Raw genomic sequence first — 21,359 nt, 5'->3', positions numbered from 1 at the left:
TTTGCTGTCTGCATGTAATAAATTTAATAAATCAAAGATGGGAAGTTGTGAAAAGAGAGAAAAGCAAAACTGACTTTCTATTTTCTTTCCCGTGAAGTGCACAGGTATGTCTTATGTCTTGTTTTGCCCATATATTGCAATCTTTGTGCAGTTTGTCATCAGTTTGTCCTGCTTTTGCAGCTCTTTTGCAGCTGGTATCAGTGATACTTCTCTGTTGTGGGTAAGAGAGTGAGAAAGCTGTTTGAAATGGGAGACTGGTGGATTAAAGGGTAACATTGTGCTACCCTGCGTGGTTGTTAGATCCATAGGAATTAACATTGCAAGTGAATCTTGCTGAATAAGAATGTCAGCTATTTAGATCTGTTTTACAGAGATATAAATGAATTCATAGCTTGCAGAAAAGCACAGAATTGGACCTAGAATTTCCCAGTCTGGTTTAATAAGCAAAGAAACAGAAAAAAAACAGGTCTGCGTATTTATCTTGGGAATATTCAGTCGAGACATTTTTAGTTGAAGGACAAAGTTTTGCTTCAGACCTTGTTTCTGTTCCAGCTTTGACATAGCTGACAGACTTAAGCCAAGAATTTTAGTAGTGGTGTTTCCTGAGATCTGAACTTTTTTAGTTTGAGAGAACATCTGGCTGCTTGTGAGGTTGCAGACTTTGTTTTATTTTTCTAAGGTCAGAGCCTGCCAGAGCATTCTTTTGTGCAATCTTGGAAAAGAATCCCCACACTCCTGTACAAACAAAGTTGTTCCTGGCTGCCATTATCATTCTTGCTGTAGACAGGACCAGGATGTGATGCTGGGGAAAATTAACAAGCAGTTCATTAGGATGGACTAGAAACTGAATTAAATTGTGTTTGTATAAAAAGTGGGACTCAGCTACTTGTGTGGTAGAGGGTGGTGACAAGCTCTCAATATCTGGAAGGGCTTTGTAAAGGAAAGCTGACCATATAAACCTGGGGTTGAGAACTGCTGACTGACAAAATTTTGTGTGGCTATTTGGAACATTCAAATACATGTAATTATTTAAAGAATATTTAAATCTATAATTTTTAATGTTTTAAATTTAAACTGAGTTAAACTGCTGTAAGTTTTCTGGAATGGTGAAATTTCTGTCTTTGGTAACTTACTGAATAAAACTGATAGTGATTTTAATTTTGTACCAAAGCCAGTTCCAATGATGGGTCTTTCATGAATATAACTACATAAGATTTTATTAATGGCTATTTTCTGTAAGCAGTCTGTATCTTCAAGTATTTTTGTTAACAAATAGGTTCTGCATGCCTAATGGAAGCACCTGGGTTAAAAGTGTCCAAAATGTCCTTTATAAATAATGCCATTAAAAGTCTATATTCTAAATTTCTTTTCAACCACAGCTTCAGTTGCAGCCGAACATCAGACTTGGATCACCTCCTCTTGTTATAATTGGAAAGAAACTGGAAGATGCAGGTGCTGTTTCTGAAGATGATGGTTTACCTAGAAGCCCTCCTGAAATTTCAACCCTTCATGAAGTTCTGACAGATTCACCAAGCAAGGTACAATTGTTATGTCACTTCAGTGACCACCTGTACAGAAAAGATAAAATCTATTTGGAGAACAGGGGGACCTTTTTGCTTGCTTGTGATAAAATCTGATGGTACAGATCAGCCAGAACTAGAACAAATTGCCTAGGTGGATCGTGGACTTGTCACTATGAGGGTTACTTAGGAAGTGTCGTTACAAATACCCTTTCAGAGTACAATTTTTTTATGCTTTTATGTAGACCAATGCTGGGGCAGTTGTGATCTAAATCATTAGGGGAAGAGGAGAGAAAGTCAGTTGATATGACAACTGTCAGTGCCTTTGGGCAAGGCAGTCTCTCCTGGCAGGTCTGTATGACAGAAAGCATAAAAAGTCAATTATTTATGGGTGAGTGTTGTGTTACTGTGACTGTTCTGCTTCCAGTCTGAGAACAAGCTGAGGTGCTTACACTGCACGAACAAACTTTCCGTTTTCCAGCTTCAAAGAGCTGGAGAGATTGGCAGTTTCCTGCACCTGTGAAATGGAAAGAACTTTTAGGTGTTTTAAAGCTAGTGAGGAAAACAAAAATAATGGGGACTGCAAAAGAATCTTAAACAATTACTGGTTTTAGAATGAAATAGCTCAAAACTAGGGCAATATTAGTTGTATTGACAGGAAAGTGACAATGCTGTAAGTGAGGACAACAGGTCTTGGTGGGACTCAGAGGGAGTTTGGATTATCTTAAGAATTGCCTTCTCACAGCAGATGCATGATTTTGGACTTGAGTGAACATGTGAGCATTTGTAAATTTGAATATCTTAAAACAATAAGCCAAAATAACTTCGCCTCACGCGGTCAACCTTCATGGCATATCTCATAAGCAAGATAAAGCTCCCCTGCTTTCTGTTTGATCCCCAGTGAACAAATGAAACTTACTCTATGAGGCAGGGACTCGGTGACCCTTCCTTTATCTTTCCTTTTGTGTTTTCTCATAATTAGCACTGGCTATCCAGTCCCAGATAATTCAATGTGATACTTTCCTTGACTTACCCTCTTCCTTATTTTATCCCACAGTCCTCCAACCCTGTTCAGCGTCATAGCTCTTTGAGTTTAGGCGGGACAGACAGTGAAGATGAACAGGTAAATAGCTACTTTTCCTGCTAATAAACTTTCCTGAGACAGCATGTGTGGTGTCTGTATGGACCCAGTACAATTACAATTTTTTTTTTTTAAATCTGTTCTGGGTACAGTGTATCCTAGCAAACAATTCATAAACACTCCAGAGTGATGCAAATGATACTGAAAATATACCTCTCTCAGAGTTTTGAATAAGAACCAGGTAGAGGCAGAAATCTACTGGTAAGTGGTTTGTGTGAACAGCATAGTCAGCTTTGTGACACAGTATGAATCTGTAAACTTATACAACAGAAAATTGAAGAAGGCAAAGCACTTCAGTTCCATTTCCATGTCCCAGAGCCCCAATACCCAACAACAGCAGTAGTCTAATTTAAACACCTGCCCATCAGCAGTGGCTTGTAGGCAGTGCGCTGCATCTCTTATCATGGGAAATAATTGCAGTATCAGCCCTTTCTGACACCATGTACTATACAGGAAAAGATCTGTGTTAATTTGCAGTTTTCTTTGGATGATAAGTGACCATCAGAAGCATCAGGTTCTCCTGTCAGACCAACACAGTCTAAGCCTTGACCAGCTTGGAAAAATTTACAGTCTGTCCCTGCCGCTTGAAGCTTAATTAGTTCCTGCCCATCTCACGCTTTCAAGACAAGCCTGCAAGATTTGCTTGTATTGCCTTTCTCCAGTGTTAATATAATGTCTAAAAGACAAGTCAGACCACAGTTATGCCAATGAGGTCTTCAAATGCCAGTGACAATGGCAGCTGCCGCTCTGGTAGAGCTGATTGGTTCATGGAATAGTCCTTGTCTAGCAAGGTAATCTGCCACAGAGCTGAGAAGGGGAATAATTACGGGTCCAGAACAGCTACAGGTCTTTTTAGCCCAAGCTTTGCAGTCTTCCATACAAAATCCCTGTTTGAAAAGCTCACCAGAGAGAACAAAATCTAACCCTTTGTGAAACTGAGACTAGCCCACACGTAAAGGGGAGGTAGCAGGGTGTGTAGAAGATTCCTCCCTGATTAAGAAGGTCTTAAGCAGCCAGGGAAAGACCTTGAGGGTCAGTTAGTGCCAGTCCCACTGCTAAGGAAGCTTTCCCTTTCTCTCTCTCTTTGGCCAGCCTTTGAGAAGGAAGAGAGCAACCTTTGTGCAAGGCTAGCTCAACTTTCCTATCTGTGGTTGAGATCAGACACTCTCCCGCTCAGTTATTCCTAGATCTTTTCCTTTAGGGATAGAAAGATAAAGCAATGTCTCCCCCTCATAGCAGATTACTAGTCACACCACTTTAGAGGCCCAAGTGATCTAGGTAACTTGGAACGTAATTATTTTTAGTAATTTCTTTTATATATTTTATCTTTACTTCAATGTACATTTTATTAACTTATCTCCTGTCTTATATTTTGAATAAAATGCTCCATTTTTGTAAGCCTACATTCTGTTTTTCCTTATAGTGCAAAAAGCCCTTTTCTATCCAGTTCTGAAGCTTTTGAGCCCTTTCAGTGTTACAGCCTCATCTCTTACAAGAAAGAAAGGCAGGGACAGGAGAAAATTTTTTTCTCTCTTCTGTATTGCACAGGATTCCCCACTTAAAGTGTCTTCCTTTTTCTTCCGAACTCACTAGGAATCCGGCTAGCTTCTTTATGGTATCATGTATGTTCCTTTACCCAAATACTTTTCTTAGTCAGGAGCCTGGCTTAGCAGAAATCTTGCCAAGATGTTTAAATGAAATAAAAACCCTTTTCCTAAATAATCATAATTTTTTGCAGTAGCGTTTGAAACTATGTAATACCAGCATTTGAGCTAGCAGAACACAAATTATAGACTGAAAAATCTCATCCCAAAGATGAGGACAATTGTGAAAAGCACCAAGAAATCTACACCAGTTATTCCATTTAACAGTGTTGTACAGGAATATAGTAAAGGAAAAAGAGGATTTGAGCCTAAGCAATCTGAAGTTACACACAGTGTAGTAGTTTACATTTTACCATTGCATGGATCTTGCTGCAGATGATGGTTAATTCATTTCTTTTCCCTGTGCTGCTTCACTGGGATTTCCAAGAGCTTCATGCTGCTGTCACCTCTGCGTGAAACACTGCTGTGTTATGCGTGTGACTTCTCAGCGCTTTCCACATCTATGAAGACCTACTTTCTGGCTAATCTAAAGCTAAATGTGAGGCTATCACTCAAAACAAGCAGCAAGTGACTTCGCAGAGACATTAGCCAGCATTACCCTGCCTTTTCCAGATAACCTTTATGGAAATGTAACTTCCTTGTTGGCATCTTCAACCAGGACTGATTAAAACCAAAGCAGGTTCTCAGCTCGTGGGGCTGGCACAAACACTTTTCAGGAAATGGGTCTCCTAGCTGCAGCATTCTCCTTGTGCAGGCTCCTGCATCTGCCCAATAACCAACAAACACCAAATCTATCTTACACTTAAACACTGATGTGGAAATCTTGTGTCTGCTGCGCTGTCCTTGAGAGAAGTTACCAACTGTCAGTGTGCAGAGACAAAAATACCTGAATCCTCAGTGGAGTAGGGAATTTGCTGTTTGTGTACAGCAGTAGCTCAGCTGCTGGTGTTTTTATATTAAATAAGCACAACCGTCATTTTATAATTGAAAGGCAGAAGAACTTGTATGTAGAAATGAGTAACAGTGTTACTGTTTTTGTAAGTTCTTATGATCCTTCCAGGTTTATCATTAATCTTGTAGAATTATAACAGTAATTAGCTTATTTGCTAGCTGTGTTCTTCTTTCTGTCTTTCATAGTGTGTAAATTTTTCATGAGAAGAGTCTGTATCTGTCATAATACATTCTGCTGTGGTTTATTTCCGATCTAGGAACTAAAAAAATTCAATGGAGTATAAAGGAGTTGTTTTTAGTTATCTTAAACACAAAGCAATGTACCTAGACAATTTTTGTAGCTCAGATGGGAAGATATTTTCATTATATTTAAAACTTCATCACCGTACATGTTTTAAATGCTGTGTTATATCCTAAGCCTAAATAAAACTAAAATCTGAATGCCAAGTGCAGTTAAATGGCTGTGTTTCACCTAGCTTTATGGCCAAAGCCAAAATAGGAGGTACGTTACACTGAATGAAGCTTGTTTGGCATGTCTGTGAAATTTTGCAAATGTTCCAACGTCTGGTCTATGCTTCGAAAGCAGTAACACAACGAACCAAACTGCACGTTTAGGGGTCCCTCTACAAACAATTATGTTAACCCTTTATTTTTCATAGCATAACTTAAGGTTACTGCTGTTTAGATCCCCAGAGCAGCATTGCTGCAAGGGTGAGATCCGCATCACTGTCTGGAAGATGATTCTGGGATACTTGTTGGAGAGGAGCATTTGATTTTCCTGGGAGAGTGGATATTAAAAGAGCAAAGTGGCTTTAGTAACTTTCTTAGAAATACAGATAATGAGGAGCAAGCATCCCTGCTACTTTTGTGGCTTTTTAATAATGTACTCCTGCAATGTGTCACATTGTTGGGATGAAAAAGCAGCTATAAAAACTGCACCAGTGTCTCCTGCTGGTGTATACATATATTGCAAATGGTTTTCCGGTTAAGAACTGGGAGGGGGACAAGCTGAGGCTCTTACTGTGGGAGAGGCAGAGACAGGAATTTCTCACTTTTGTGTAACATACAGCTGAACACACAGAACTGAGTAATTTCTATGCAGAGACGACATTAGACATGCATTTTAAAGTGAGGATTTATGTCCAGAAATACAGCCATTTCAGGCTTCTGAAGTGGAATGAGCTAGGCAAGGAATTGTTTCAGAGATGTGGGGAAGCCAAACAAAACGTATAGTGACATGTTTGTGTTTTACAGATACCTTCTGGAGCTTCCTCCAGGCCCATCAGTCCTTCATCCTCCGCCACTCTGGGGGCCCCCAGCTCTCGGGGCAGCAGCTGCCTTCCTGTTGACTTCACCATCCCTGCCAGTCCCCTCGGCTGCCTGGACACCTCAGCCGCCAGGCACAGGATTGCCATAAACCCACGGAAACAGAAGGGCTTTACCAACAAGAATCAGCAAACTCCCCAGGTAAGTGTTTTCTGGGGAAGAATCACTGCGCAGAAGGAAGTGGATATGAATTTTTAACTGTTACTTTAATATTTATTTCTTCTTCTTTCCTATCCACATTCCTTTACTTTTTTTTTTTTTAATCTTCCAATGGAAAATGGGAAACCACCTATTATCCACCAACCAACCAACCAACCAAAGACTCAGAAAACTTCAATATCATGGGAGCTAAAGAAAAGTGCAGCTTTGGTTTTTCATTATTTAGCCAAAAAGTTTGTGGGTTACACTTCACTTGTAAAAGCATTTCTGTTGTTTGAAAACCTAGTTTTCAGTTTTAAATAAGCTTAAATCTGTTTCTACAAACTATTTCAGATTAGCTTTAACTTTATTCTTTGTTTGTCAAAGGAAAGACTGAAGGACTTTGGGAAGGAATGTAGCTCTGCATGTGGGAAATTAGGATGAGATGCTTCTCATCCTGGCTTCTAGGAAACACATTGTGAAGGTGAAGTTCACCAGATTGAAAAGGATATTGATCTGGAGCAAAACAGAAATAAGGAGTTATGCTTCTCTACTGCATGTTCACCTCTCCATCAGAGAATCATGCACAAAAATCTGTCCTGGACTTAGAAGTGCACTGCCCTGAGAAAGGTCGAGAGGAGCCTGACAGGGGAATTCAGGATGAGTGTAATATAGAATGAGGTTTCCTTGAAACTTGGGCCTTATGACATCTTTGCTGGATATTCTTTGTGCTGTAGCTGGTGCAACTGCTGAAGAAAAGCTAATTGTGGAGAGTCAATCAGAGGTACCAGAAGTGGTGATAATGTCTCTTCTCAATGGCTTGGTCTGTTCTATGCCACCAGTTAGCTTTGGTGATGTCTTAAAAATGTACTTGTTCACTCAGAATATGTCAATCCCAGAATGTTTCAGATTCAAGAGACATCAGTGGGCTGCATTTGACATTTTAAACATGAATGATTTCTAGGTTCTTAACTGAAACAGTACATTACCCACTGTGTTGGTAAATTACAGGATGGGGGTTTTGCGTCTATGTTCTGAGTATGCATAAACATGTGTGTGTATAAAATACATTTTTTGTGCATTATTCTTTAATTAAAAGATATTACTGCACATCATTAGGTGGAAGAGCTGGAAAGTGAAGCATGTCTTCCTGCAACTCCAGAAAAGAAGGGAAATTCGACAGAATTACTTGCGAATGACCAGCATAAAAGTGATTGGGAAGGTAATGAAGACTTATGTGTTGCTACTTTGGGTCCGTGAACTCTTCCCTATAAAGCTGACAGGACCTATTTGCATTGTAAGTCCTTTCAAACTAGGCATCTTTTGGTTTTATATCATAAAACCAGTCCTGGCTGTTGAAGTGTTATGATGGAAAAGTCATGTACTCCACTCAACGCAGTGGTGCTGAATGGTGAGCTTTGAGAGCAGCATTGAAAAATACATGAGGTGAAAGCTGCATGTTCAGAAGTACCTGTGTGCTACACAGTTGGCTAGAGCTCGTTGACTGGGGATCTGAGTTCTGTGATACTCAGAAAAATGTTAACCTCAGCATTATATCTGTTATGTGTGTAAGGTGACTTTAATTGGCTTGTGTTTACTATATCTTCCTTTGCCACCTCCCCTCTTATCATGTGAATAGTAGTTAATTGCCAGTGGTAACACAGTTGTATCTTTAAATTCTAAAAACAAATGAAATTTCTCCAGAACAGCACTGAAGACTTTTCTCTTTAACACTGCATTACAAATGCACTGGCTGATGATAAGGCTATAGTGTAGTGGGAATGTTGACACCTTGTTGTCAGGGCAGACTCAGGACCTGATGCTGTCACACATCAGAGTTACTGTGTGTGCAGACACATCTAAGCTATCCAGATGTTCAGCAGCCCTGCTGGAGCTGTAGGAGGAAAAGCTACCTGATGCTAAGATGTTCTGCTGAAATACAGAAAATCCTCCAGATCATTCTAGACAGCTGCTCTAGGCGCACACATGAAGAAATGTCTAGGGAAATCTGGCTGGTAGTCTTACAGCTAGGGGTATGCACAGAAAAGAACTGAAGAGCAACTGATTTGGTACACTTAAGCAGACAACAACTTTCAGTCATTCCTGGGATTAGATATGTTTGAACTAAAAACTTTATAGTCTCCTCACTTGGACAGCCCATTTCTAAATACACTTTCAACAGCCTTATTTATCAGGCAATGGTGCCGACACCTGAGGAATGTGTGCTAAATGACTGCACTAACTGGAATGAATTACTGATGCAGATGGTGCTTGTATGGTAACCTTTAAGTGCACACTCTTTTCCTCTGTTTAATATAGGATTATCAGCCCAGGTGGGATATTGTGCAAAGGGAGGTGATCCTATGGAGACAAAAGGTGTAAGAAGTCCCACTGATGCTGCCCGTGACTCTCATGATTCCACACTTGTGGCAGAAGACTCGTGTGCTTTGCTGCAAGAGGATACATGCCTCCCCAGCATGGACCATCACTATAAAGCAGCTGCACCCCTTCTGAAACCTGAGTCTTCTCCAGTGAGCATGGAGGAGCACCACAGTGCAAAAATGTCACACTGTTCAGATGAGTCTGCTGATGAATTGACATTACATCAGCAAAACAACAATACTGAAGTATCTACACTTCCAGAATCACAACAAATTGGAGTAGAAGCTGTTGTGTTTCCAGACATAGTAGCAGCTGACTTGTTTAGCAATGGTGTGGAAACAGAGGGCAAGGATATGTTGGCAGAGGTTACACAAAGGTCCTCAGTAAATTCTGTGGACCCAAACATTAAAGACCAGGAAAAGGGGGATCTACTGTTTATTGGCAAAGTAGAAGCCTGCTTGGGTACTATTGAGAATCAGTCCAACCACATTGTCTCAGGTACTGCGCCAGGCCCTTCACAGATTGTGGTAATTGATTCAGAGTCTTCTGACATCAAGACGGTAGCTGTTTTGAAGCCTGAAAACAGCTCAGTAAGAAGAAATGACAAAGAAACTTGTGAAAGAATGGAATTTCAGTCATCCAAAGGCAATGCAGAAAGATTAATAGACACTGCTGCATTTATCTTGGAAGCAGGTTGCATGCTACCTCCCAGTAAATTGGAAGTATGTTTTAAAGCGGAAACTGTTCCTGTTTCGAAGGGTAACCAAGGCAGTCAACAGGCCAACACCTCAAATATTTCTGAAAAACTTTCCATTGGATGTCTTGCCTCTTCCAGTTTGGCTGGCTTGAAGAGTAATATTTCTTCCGCTGATGACAGTAAGGAGTACCAGATAAGCAGTACAGCTTCTCACAGAAAAACAGTGGAAGACAGTCCATCTTCAGATGAAAATGTTAAAACTCCACGGAAGACTGCTTCTGCTAAACCAGTCAGATTTACCATTGCACCAGCATGGCAAAGATCTCTTTCAGGGGGTTCAAATTCAAAGGAAGATTCCTATACCAGAAGTTCCCCAACGTTCCCTATAAGACCAGAGTTGTTTGAAGGTATGATGAAAGAACACACACGTTTTGATGTAGTCATCCAGGAATCGGCAAAAAACAGCTCGGGTAGATTTGATCGAGATTGTAAGGACAGTGATTTTCATTTGACTTCTGTGGAGTGGGCTGACCATGAAGCACAAAATGTTGAAAACCCATTTGGGGTCAGACTAAGGAGAACATCTTCTTTACTCAAATACCAGAGTGAAAGCCGTGCCGAATCTCCAAAGTTGATCCCCTCAGCTGTTCCTGTTGCTGCTTCTGCTTCAGTTAAGGAGGATCAGAAATCGGTGGGCACTGGGAAGCCACCTCCGTGCTTTCCTATCAGCCCAAAATCGTTTGTTAAAAAACCAGATCTCCTAGAAGACAAAAATTCTCCCAAGACAAGATCAGAAGAAGTGGCAAAGAAGCAAAATGGTCATAAACCTTCAGGTATTTTATGCTGTATTTTTACCCAGACATTGTAAATAACAGTGGTCATGTAAGAACCTTGGCAGAATGGAAAACAAAAGATAAAAGTCCTCTTGACAAGGACCAAATTCAGCCTTGAGTTTGTCAGCACTGTAATTTAATTGGCTTGATGACTTGGCCAGTCAAGAGAATTCTTGGCTTATCTTAATGAAGGGTGTGTTCCAGCAAGAATAACAACAGAGTAATAGCTTAAGGGCCTCTGAAAGATTTCTGGTATGACCTACTTGCGCATATAGTTCGAGTTTTAACACAGCTTTTTAAAACTTGCTGCTGTTTTGTAGTTAATTTTCCAGACTGCAGCAGCTAAAACCTTAACTAGGAGTTGCATTAGGTGTGATTTTTTTCTACAATCACTTCATTTAAAATATTTAAAAAGTGAAAAGGCAGCCTGTATTTAACGGCCTACATGAAAAAATAATGGTTATCATGCTCATTTAATCTGCAATGTAAGGATGTTGTTTCAAAGGCAAAATCCGGTTCACAGTGGTCTCTGTGGGAGTTTTGCCATTGACTTAAACGGAAGCAGAGTCAGGTCAAAAACTCCAGAATAAACAGAAAACAGTTATTGCCAAGGACAAAATCATCAGGGAAGGTAATTTTATCTCCACAGTGTTCAAAGGGTATTACAGATGCTGAAGGATTTAAAACAAAAAACACTAGCTTTAGACAGACTTGACCTAAAAATCCCTTCTTTACTTCAAAAATGCTTCTTTTGTAGAAAAAGTCTCCTCTCCACATTTGGAAACAGCTTCCTCTGAACCAGCTTGGGTCTCCATGGCAAAACTAAAACAAAAGGGTTTCCAGGATCACCCTCTTGCCAAAGAACATAAAGCTGAAGACAAAGCTATGACCAAAGTGGATCAAGAGGAGGTAGAGTACCAAGTAATTTTGCATGGCTGTGAATCGTGCACCAGATTGCCTGGGTACTTTTGCAAACTACTCAGTATCATCTTCATGGGAGGTATATTGTGAGCACTATTTGGAGAGAGGTTTTAAAGACTGGCCTTTCAAATGTATTGAGACAGAAATGATGCAAGTGAGCAAACACATGTACGCTGTCACAGTGATTAGTTTCAGAGCTGGATCTTCCTATATGTTCCTTTGCACTACTCAAACCTGAACCTTTTCAGAGCTTGCCTATTGCCCAGAATGTACTTTTGTAGCCCAAGAGCTACTTTGAATTGCATTAGCTTCCTCAATATTAGTGACCTATAGGCTGCATTCACTGCTATGCTCTGGAGACTGTGTACTGAAAGTTTGACTTTTCCACTCACGCTTGCACAAGTTTTTTGTGCAGCTTGGGCAAGTTCCTCAATTCTCTGTCTGTAAGAGAGAAAGATATCTTGCCTGCACGTGAAGTAACCCTGTATTTGTAGCAGCTGTCATCCTTCTTGCCTTCTCCCTCTCTCCCACAGGATGTCCCCAGCCACCCTGGTCTGGCTCTTGCTGCATTTCCACAGTCAGGCTTAGAGATGTTGCCAGGGGGAGCTTTATGAGTGCCAGTGGCCAGCGGGTTTCTTAGTTGCATTATTTTCTCTCCTCCTTTTGTAGCAAGGGATCTGTGCTAGTGAGAACGTATTGAAGAAGAATATGCCTTCCAGCTTGAACTCTCAGGACAGAAAAACGCAGACAAAGACCACTGTGTCTGCTGCAGCAGGTACTCTCTTTCTTTGTATCTTTACATAGTTTACACCACTAAGTGGTGTGGGTGACAGGTAATGGAGGGGGAGATAACTACTTTTTTGATAATCAGCATACTTTATGTAAAGCTTGTTCAGACTATAGTTTGCATATAAGTCAACGCTTTGGCTTGCTTACTTAACAGAGAAAGCAAGTGAGGAACTTTTATCTCCACTGCCAGTTCGTGGAATGACATATAAATTGTATGGTTATTTATTACTGGCAAAGGTCAGTACTAAAGAATAGTGGTTGAAGTTGGAAAGAGTCCAGAAGAGAGCAGCAAAAAAGGTCAGGTCTTCTAGACCTCTAGTCAGCCAGGAATTACTGATGGGAGTGGAGTTTAGAGAAGACAGCTTAATTTGCTGCAGGGGACAAGACTAGTCTTTATGGCCTGTGTGAGCTTAAAATGCACCCAGGGAGGTTTAGCTTCGACATTAGGAAATACTTTCCAACAATAAAAGTGGTGAAGCGCAGAATAGCATAGGTTGCCTGCAGAGTGTGTTCAGTTGCCATTGTGGGATGTGTTTAATAGATAAACATGTATCAAGAATAATGTAGGCAGAGGCAGTTCCCCCCTCAGGTGAGCACAGAGGCTGGATGGCCCCTCTCCTGCCTGTTAGCTGTGTTTCTCAGCTGTGATTCTCTGTAAGACAGATGCCGGGGGAGAGTGTGACTCAGACATCGTGACTCACATACCTCTTCCAAGGCTACTGCTGGGCTGCAGCATATCCCTCCCTGCTTACTCAGTGTGGTGCCAAACCTCAGAGACACGCTCCAGCTAGATATAGATAAGCTGGTTCTTTAGCTCTAAAAGCATATTGTGCTAGCTGAAAGCTATTGATTTCAGATACTGCCTAAGAAGATAAGAAATGCCCCATTGTGTCAGAGCAGTGGCTTTTCTGTTTCAGGTTGCTGACACTGTCAGTAAGAGATACTGTCTAGAGAGAGTGCATGCACCTGGCCACTTTGCCCTTATAATGCACCAGCATCCAGAAATGTTATATTAGAGATATTAGGGTTACCTCTGTGCCTGCTCCCTATGGTAGCTGTTTATAGAGATGTTACCCAGTTTTGAATCTACGGGTCCTACAAAATAGGATTTCTCCCTTACTACAGGTAGCTGACCAGCTGAAGATGTGCACCAACACAGAGGCTCTGATGTCAGTTGCTAGCTAACTGTGTGTGTGATTAAGATACAATAGTTTTTTAAAAGGATTCTGTTACAGGCCAGCTTTGTCTTACGGTTTTAGGTACAAAGTGAGAGATGAAATGTAAAGAGTCTGAGATTTTTTGCTCAGATTAGAAGGTCTTCCTTTGAAATGCTGGCACAAGCAGACTGGATTTCTGTGTGTTGAAATCATCTAAACCATGGAATCCCAGCAGCCTTCAGTTAAAATTCAGAACTCTGCATCAGTTAAAATTCAGAACTCTGCAAAGTACTTTGCTACTTGTTTACTAGAACTTACACCACTTGCGGTCCTTGCAGCAGAATTACAGTTTTTTCTGCATCACCTCTTCCCAAGAATTGGCCTGGTTTCCTGACATCCAATGACTGTTTCCTCCCCTCCAGGGATAGCATTTATAGTCATATTGTAGTCTTCCACTCCTTGAATATCACAAAGAGCTCTGACCAGTGCTGATGGTTAAGGAAAACACTGCTTCTCTACTTCTCAGAAAGCCATGCCCTACTGTAAGCACAGAAGTAGAAAACTGGGAACCCCAAATGTAAACTCTCCTCTTCTCTGGTTTGGTTCCCATTAGCACAACCAGCCATTTGTCTAGCTGAAGATGCTGGTGGTGGAAAGGATGTAGATTTAGTATCCAAAAGAGTTATTAATTTGGATCATGCTTTTTGGCTTATGTTAACTGTTAGTGGTTTTCTTGACAGATGGTTGAGGTTTTCTGTGCAATACATACATCCTGCACACAACTGCAAGAGCCAGGACAGCTCAAGGTCAGCTAAGTTTGGAAGAGAATTCCAAGCAATCAGATTCTTACTTCACTGACTGTGACTGTTTTGTTACTGCTGTGTGGCAGACCATGTCATAACCAAGGAAAGATTACTTGGCTTGCCTTTTCTCTCTCCCACTTCATCCTAAGTATGGTGGGTTTGTTCCAGAACCTATCTTCCCTCAAATAGGCATGAGCCACCATTTTCAGGTTTCGTTTTTACCTTGTGCTGTTGAGAGCATGCAAAGGACTTTATTGTTGCTTTTGTTTATTATAAAGAAGGAAGTCTCCCAAAACATTAAAATTAATTTTGAAAACAAAAATTTCAGCAACACTTAAATTCTTAGGTACTTCTGAAAAATGACCTGTGTATGTAGAACCGCACCCTGTTTTTAATGAATTGTATACTTTCTACAGTATTCCTAAGTATAGCTTGCCTCCTGCAAGAACTACCAATGAGCCAGGGTTTTTAAAGACCAGAGACCTCCTGAGCGGAGATAAGAAACTTCTTTGACTTTGCTCAGGAGTTTCACTGATGGAACTAATGGACATTTTCTATTGAATTCAGTGCAAGCAAGATCAAGCTTCTTGTACTTAACATTGCTTAAGTCCCCATGTGGCCTCTGTTCTTGTGCTGGAGCACAGTAGCTGCATCGTGCCTGCCACATGCCACACACAGACTAATCAAGTATGAGAAAAAGTGTGAATTTTCTCAGTTTGACTTAGACACAGAAGTGAAGTACTGACTGGGTTGAAATGGATGAAGAGAGCATGACGTTGAAAAACTTGTGAACCATGTCTTCAGAAATGAGAGCTGCGTCTGTTCAGAGCTGCATTCTCTGAAGTCCCATTCCAGGCTGTCTGTTTGAAGCCATTAATCTTGAAAATTTTCAAACAAGGTGGATGGAGGAGGCCTTTTCTAAATAGTAACTCAAAGCCATACAAGGAGTGTTACCTGTATTCCTCCATCCTTTGTGAGAATGACAGGCTTGTGTTAGGCTACGTGAAGAGGAACACCTAGCCGCGTCAGAATCCCACTTTCTTGGCTTACAAGCCCAAGAGCATAAAGTACTGGTTTGATCCCTACCTAGTTTTTAATGATATTGCTGGAGCAATATTTGTGCCAACAGTGAAGACTGAAAAAAAAAAAAGAATCCTTAAGACTTCTCAGTGTTGAAAAACATATACCAGTCACTTTCAACCCTGAAGCAAGCCTGGGGTGATATTTTCCCTGCAGATATTTTGTTTCCATTTTCCTGCATACTCAGGAGTCTTATTTCTAGACTTTCTTGCACTCACAGAGCAGAATAAGCCTGTGGAACTCCTTGCTGTGCACTGTCATGGAAATTAAGAGTTTGAAAAGATTAAGAAATGTGTTAGCCAAGAATATGAATGATAAAAATACCTGGGGCTATAGTCTCCACATGCTTGAAGAATTTTGAAGAACTTCTTCGTTTATCAGGGCTTAGACACTTGCTGTTGGGACCAAGAAGATTCTTCTATGGGCAGATTATTCACTAACAGTTCAGTATCAGTTCTTCCATCGCAATAGCTAGTCCTTGCTGTTACTGTAGCTGGACCAGATAGTGCTAGCAATACCCAGTTTAACAACTCCTCTGACTTATTTTTGAGTCACAAATATTCCAGGCTGTATAACAATTGCTTTAGAGAGAAGGAAATACTATTGGCAGACGTTGAGTTCTTAACTCTCTAGGCTTCTGATGAGTGATGGATATCTTGTTCTTGGCAGGTAAAGTTGGACCTATTGCTCAGGAAGCATCTGTGATTCCTGCTGTTGAAAAGGAAGCCAGACACTCCTCTAACCTGCCAATGACACCATGCAGCCCTGCTGAACCACCATGGCTATCCCTGGCCAAGAAGAAAGCCAAAGCATGGAGTGAAATGCCCCAGACTGTACAATAGCAAATGTCATGAGCATCCTTCTTTGTGTTGCCAATAGCTGTGTTAACTCCATTTAATCTCTTATTTACTGTGACCATTTTTTTGAGAAATAAGAGCCTTAAAACTTTTGATCAGACTGTTGTATGTAAATACATAATGAAGAAATGCCATCACAGGCTTAATTGGAAGTATTAGGAAGCTGAGCATTTCCTACTACCAAATGCTAGGAAAACTTGATGAATTTGTTATATCTTTACACATCTGACAGTGATGTTCTAAGAAGACATGCTTCAGGCTTTTGAAACATTTCCCTTGCAGAATATGTTTTTAAAGTTTCCACAGACTATACAGTATTTTGTGCAATGTGATTTTGGCTAAGAAATTAATGTTTGCTATAGAATAGATACAATGCTGGGCACTGACACGTCATGACTTGTGGGCATTGGTATCATCATGCTTCTTTAATGCTCTGGGATGGGCAGTCTGACTTTGCTTCTGATTGTTAATGGATCTGGTTTTTGATAGCTATAAGATCTGAACAGCAGTAGGAGTTGGAGGAATTCTGGTTCCTGGATGTTTTGAAGTCACAACACTGTGGGTCTTGTGCTTTGCTCATTGATGCCAGCTGGAATGGCCCAGAACCACACCTGTTCTCTCCCATGCACTGGAAAATCACCACACTCTAGCATATTCTATGCTTTTGGTTACACCTTTTGAAATCTGGGATAATTTGGCCATTCTACCAAAAAAACCCTAAAACCCCAACCCTTATTTAATTATGGCAGATGGTGATTTTTTGTTTGTGAGATTCCTCAGCCAATTGTCTCTCTTAAAGAGATGTTGGGGATGGGAACTGTTGGCTACCTAAAAGATGGCATCTTGTTTTCAACAAGTGCCACTCTACTCTCCGTGTTCATGTGGATATGGGTTTAGTCAGTTGTATTAATACTAGTGATAAAAGGGGCATCTGCTTTCCTCCTTGCTGCATCAGTCTTTAACCAGTAACTCAATATTGGTCTAAGAATGTGCAGCTGGGAAGGGATTTTTCTCTCAGGGCCTGGCATTGCAGTCACTTAAGTTGATGGAAGTTGTGCTGTTGACTTTGAAGGAAGCAGTCATTTGAAAAAGAAGCTTTGTAAAATTATGTTAGTGGGTTAAGTGGCAGCGGTGCTTACCAGTCCTTTTCAGTTTCGGCAGCATTGTACATTTATGTAGTTTTTGTTTACAGTCAGTGCAAAATTTGAAGGCTGACTTGGCTGTTGGACAGTTTTTAGCTGAAAAGTTGGTAGGTATTTTTAAGGAAAATATTACCTGTTGGTAGAATTAACTACAAAATAAAAAATTTGGTTTCAGGTCAGCTGAAGCAAAACTTTAATCTTCCAGTCTTGGCCTGTATTTAACATGTAGCTCTTGCAATTTGAAAACAGTATTTATTAGGACCTAGACTGTGATTTTTTTTTAATATAGGTGAAGACTTACTCACCCAAGTAGGCTGACTGAAGCTAGAGATGCTGTGTATTTTATACTAACACCAGAAAGAGTAAGAGTTTCACATTGGCTTGGTAATTCACGCCTGTTTTACTACTTGCTTTTCTCTATCTTAGGAAGCATATCTTCTCTTACAAAGCACCGAAACATTTGTATTTCTCTGAAACTTTTAAGTGTAATGTAAATGAACATACTCAGCTTCGATTCCTGAAGTTTTGTACAGCTGCTGTCCCATCACAAGCTTACTGACCTGGTGTAAAATACCTGCGATTTCTATATTCAGCAAACTCTCCTCTTTTTATTAGTGTGGATTGTGACCCTTCACCCAAAGTACTGCAAATGATACTATAATCTCTCTTTCCTTGTGTTGGCTTTTGATCTTAATATTGTTTCTGTCTTTTATGTTTGGTATGTATATATGTTTTTGTAATCCTTGTCTTGAAGGAACCTGTTTTGTATTCCATTCCCTTATTTGTTTTATGATTGAATGCTGTTGTTAGTGATGATGTTATAATTCCTGGGAAGAGTGATAGATGGCCCTCATTCATGAAGGAAAAAATAAAGAGAGGTCTTTGGTCAATGCAGACTCTTTATACGGATATACTGCATAGATCTTGTTTTGAGAGGATTTTGTGTGGCCTAGGACTGATCAACACAGCTGGTCAGACTAATGAACTTTTCTAAAACTAGCTATTTAAAAGTATAAAGCATCACCAGAGTGCTGATGGCTCTCCTTGTGTTCTGGAGTTATTTCTCCTTCAGTTGACTTGAAGGTTAGCACTTCTGGTCGCAGGAAGCCGTGTTTGAATGTGTTTTGGTATTGCTAACCAGCTGCTGTAAGAGATTTTGGGGTTGCTTTAAAAGAGAAGAAAACCACATGAGAATCATGTGATGTTACAGTTGGAACTTATTTGCCTTCTGGATTTCAGAAATTAATGTTTTCAAGTTTTTCTCTGCAACTAAGAACAAAAAGCATGTAGAGAAAAAAAATCAAAACAGTCTCATATGATCACAAGAGTTTAGAAAATGGGTTTTAACATAAACATTGAAATATTAGTGAATTATTGATGTATTTATAGAAGTTGGTAGCTTTGTTAGCGTGGCATTAATTTCCTGTTCTCCTAGTGGAGTTTTTAGGTGTTTGGTCAGTGTAAATAACTAATATAATAAGCTCATTTTGGGTGATTATTTCTAGACACAGCCGCTGTCTTTGAAAATAAGCTGTCTTGAAGTGCAGAGTTCATCGCAGAATGTCACTGTGAGTTTTTATGGCTCAGGATCTTTAGCGGAGGATGTAAAAAGCTGTCCCTGAAATTCCTTGTGCACAGTACAGCGACGGGTTTCAGCTGACTTTGGTGCTGCTGTGTGACAGCAGAGGGTGCCAGTGCCATCCTCGGGGAGCGCAGAACCCCTGCGTTCTCAGTGTTCCAGAAAGCAGATTTCAATGTGCATTTACATGTGCGCTGTTACAGTAAGGAGGATGGAGGTTTTCATTAATGCAGAGAATTGAGCATTATTCCATTAATGCAGAGAGGTCTGAAAGAGAGGAGTATTTCTGTTTGTGATTTGATGGAGGTTTTGGAGCTATAAAGTATGGGAAAAAAACCTTTATCTTATTGTTACAAGAAGCCCCTGAGAACTGGAGATGACAATGATGGGGAAAGGTAGATTACATGATGAGTGCAGTCCTGCAGTAGGGCCATGTGGGGAGATGTATGAACCTGTCTAAAAAGAGCACTGCAGTTTGGCATTTCAACTCTACTGCTTAGAACAACTGCTGACCGGCTAGAGGTTGATCTTCATCCCAGCCAGCTGTAGAATCTGATGATTTTACAGAAGAGATTAGAGACAAACAGCAATTTGACGTGCACCTAGCTGTAGACTATGAAGGTTCCTTTTGCTGTAACAGTGAGCTGTAAAGACTTGGGCTAAAAGACAATCTGTTAGGTTATTATCCAGCTGAGAATGTACTTGTAATTAGGAGGGTTTGTGGACAAGAGGGAATGAGTCAGTTTCAAAGAGGGGAAAAAACCCTCAAAATTTCCACAGCTACACACTTCTGCTCTAGCACAACTCTGACAACACTTTTATTATGAGGATCTTGTGTACACATCTCCTTAAATACCTCAAAGAATATATTCTAAAATTCAGATATAACTGAGGAACCAATACTTATTTCAATTACTGTACTTAGAAGGAAAGTGTTAGAACAGTGAGGGAAACGAACCATACTCAAACACTAAACATTAGCCCTTTCTGTGTTAGAAGCTTTGGATAGAGAGGGGCCCCTCTAACTAGTATTACATCATGTCTTTTTAAGTGTTGTAGCCTAAAATGTTAAATGCAATTTTTTTGGAAGTATTACAGTAGAAGTTCTCAGCTTATAAAAGCTGTAATTCCTGAGCTTGTGCCACCTGCTCTGTTAAGTGCTTTTGAGATCAATACAGGAAAGATACTAGCCTGTGAAGATACTTTGTCCTTAAGAACTGCTGCTGGAAGGTGATACATCTGAAGGATACTGGTAATGAGAGATGTGATTAGCAGCCTAATAAATAAGGCAAACATCTCTCTGTCTTTCCCTCTAGTGTGTGTTAGCCTGCCTACCTTTTTGTTAGAGATTTATCCTGGTTATGAGATTTGACAATCTTGTCTTCTCAACTGTCACCCAAATGTTAGTAATTATGATGTGGAACCTTTTGTATTGGGGGAATCTGAGCATCTGTTTAGGATTTTGATCTTGATTTCTTCCTGGCTGTAGTTGTTGCATTCTCTCTCTTACATGCTGTCAGGAAGGATTGTACCCAAAGTGCCAATATTTGTTACAGGCTATTGTTGTTACGGTGTAGGTTAGTTATTGTTGCAGAGGTTGACTGAAACCTCTGTTTTTCATTGAAAATATTTTTTAATGTCTTTTATGGAAGTAGGCAGGTGAAATAAACAGTAAATTCTGAATTTGGAACACAAACCCATGCATCTGCCCAGAACAAAAAGGTTGCTCAGGTATTTCCAGCTGGATGGATGAAGGATCATGGCTGGATCAAGGTGAATGACTAGGGAAAAATGACAGTTCAAGTTGAAACACAAAAGGCTTGGAGTGGGAAGCTACAATTCAAATTACTCTTCTGTAGTGGGATGTCTGAGCCCAAGGAAAGGTATTAAAAAGGGCCTCTTCATTTATGTTCTTATAAATGAATGGAAATACATCAGAGATACCCACAGCTATCCCAGTGGGGGTTTTTTTTCTTTCTTTCTTTCTTTTTTTTTTCTTCTTTTCCTTTTTTTCCCCTTTCATTTGATGCAGTCCATACATTTCCACTTAATGTGGTCCAGGAAAGGTAATGCTTTGTTACCAGACCTCATGCCTTACTCTGAACCACATTAAGCAGGTGAGCACCTTGACTGCACTGCAAATCAAAGCATGCTGTGACCTGCTGGTCAAGTCCGCAGCAGTGCAGCACTTTAAATGGAACTGCTGTGTGATCTGTGTGTTAAAATTGCAGCTTCTCAGAAGGGAGCTAAGCCAAAGTTTAGCAGCTTTCCCTGATTTGAGGGACAGATTATTGACTATGGAAAATGTGAGATGCTATTATGATTCTTTTTGTGTTAGGAGAGATTTACAAATAAGTTATTTTAATAGCTATTTATTTTTCAGAGGCAGTTGAAAGAAGAAAAAGCTAGAGGCAGATTATCTAAACAGGGTTAGTAACT

At 40.2% G+C, this 21,359-nt stretch overlaps 1 protein-coding gene across 8 annotated transcripts in view; it reads left to right on the top strand.

Moving 5' to 3' along the window:
• The window catches only part of KIAA1210, a 66,362-nt gene extending 48,112 nt beyond the window's left edge, over positions 1 to 18,250 (top strand). For all 8 annotated transcript variants that reach the window (XM_080365684.1, XM_080365686.1, XM_080365680.1 and 5 more), the window contains 8 exons: positions 1,380 to 1,538; positions 2,578 to 2,643; positions 6,471 to 6,683; positions 7,800 to 7,902; positions 9,000 to 10,592; positions 11,350 to 11,501; positions 12,183 to 12,288; positions 16,012 to 18,250. In XM_080365684.1, the coding sequence (XP_080221810.1) occupies positions 1,380 to 1,538; positions 2,578 to 2,643; positions 6,471 to 6,683; positions 7,800 to 7,902; positions 9,000 to 10,592; positions 11,350 to 11,501; positions 12,183 to 12,288; positions 16,012 to 16,184 (2,565 nt within the window). In that variant the 3' untranslated portion in view covers positions 16,185 to 18,250. The remainder of the gene's footprint in view (positions 1 to 1,379; positions 1,539 to 2,577; positions 2,644 to 6,470; positions 6,684 to 7,799; positions 7,903 to 8,999; positions 10,593 to 11,349; positions 11,502 to 12,182; positions 12,289 to 16,011) is intronic.
• Positions 18,251 to 21,359: the final 3,109 nt, after the last annotated feature.

The sequence above is a fragment of the Falco punctatus genome (genome assembly GCF_963210335.1).
Source record: "Falco punctatus genome assembly, chromosome: 15".
In the NCBI taxonomy this organism is placed as follows: Eukaryota; Metazoa; Chordata; class Aves; order Falconiformes; family Falconidae; genus Falco; species Falco punctatus.
This window is presented reverse-complemented; position numbering and strand designations above follow the sequence as displayed.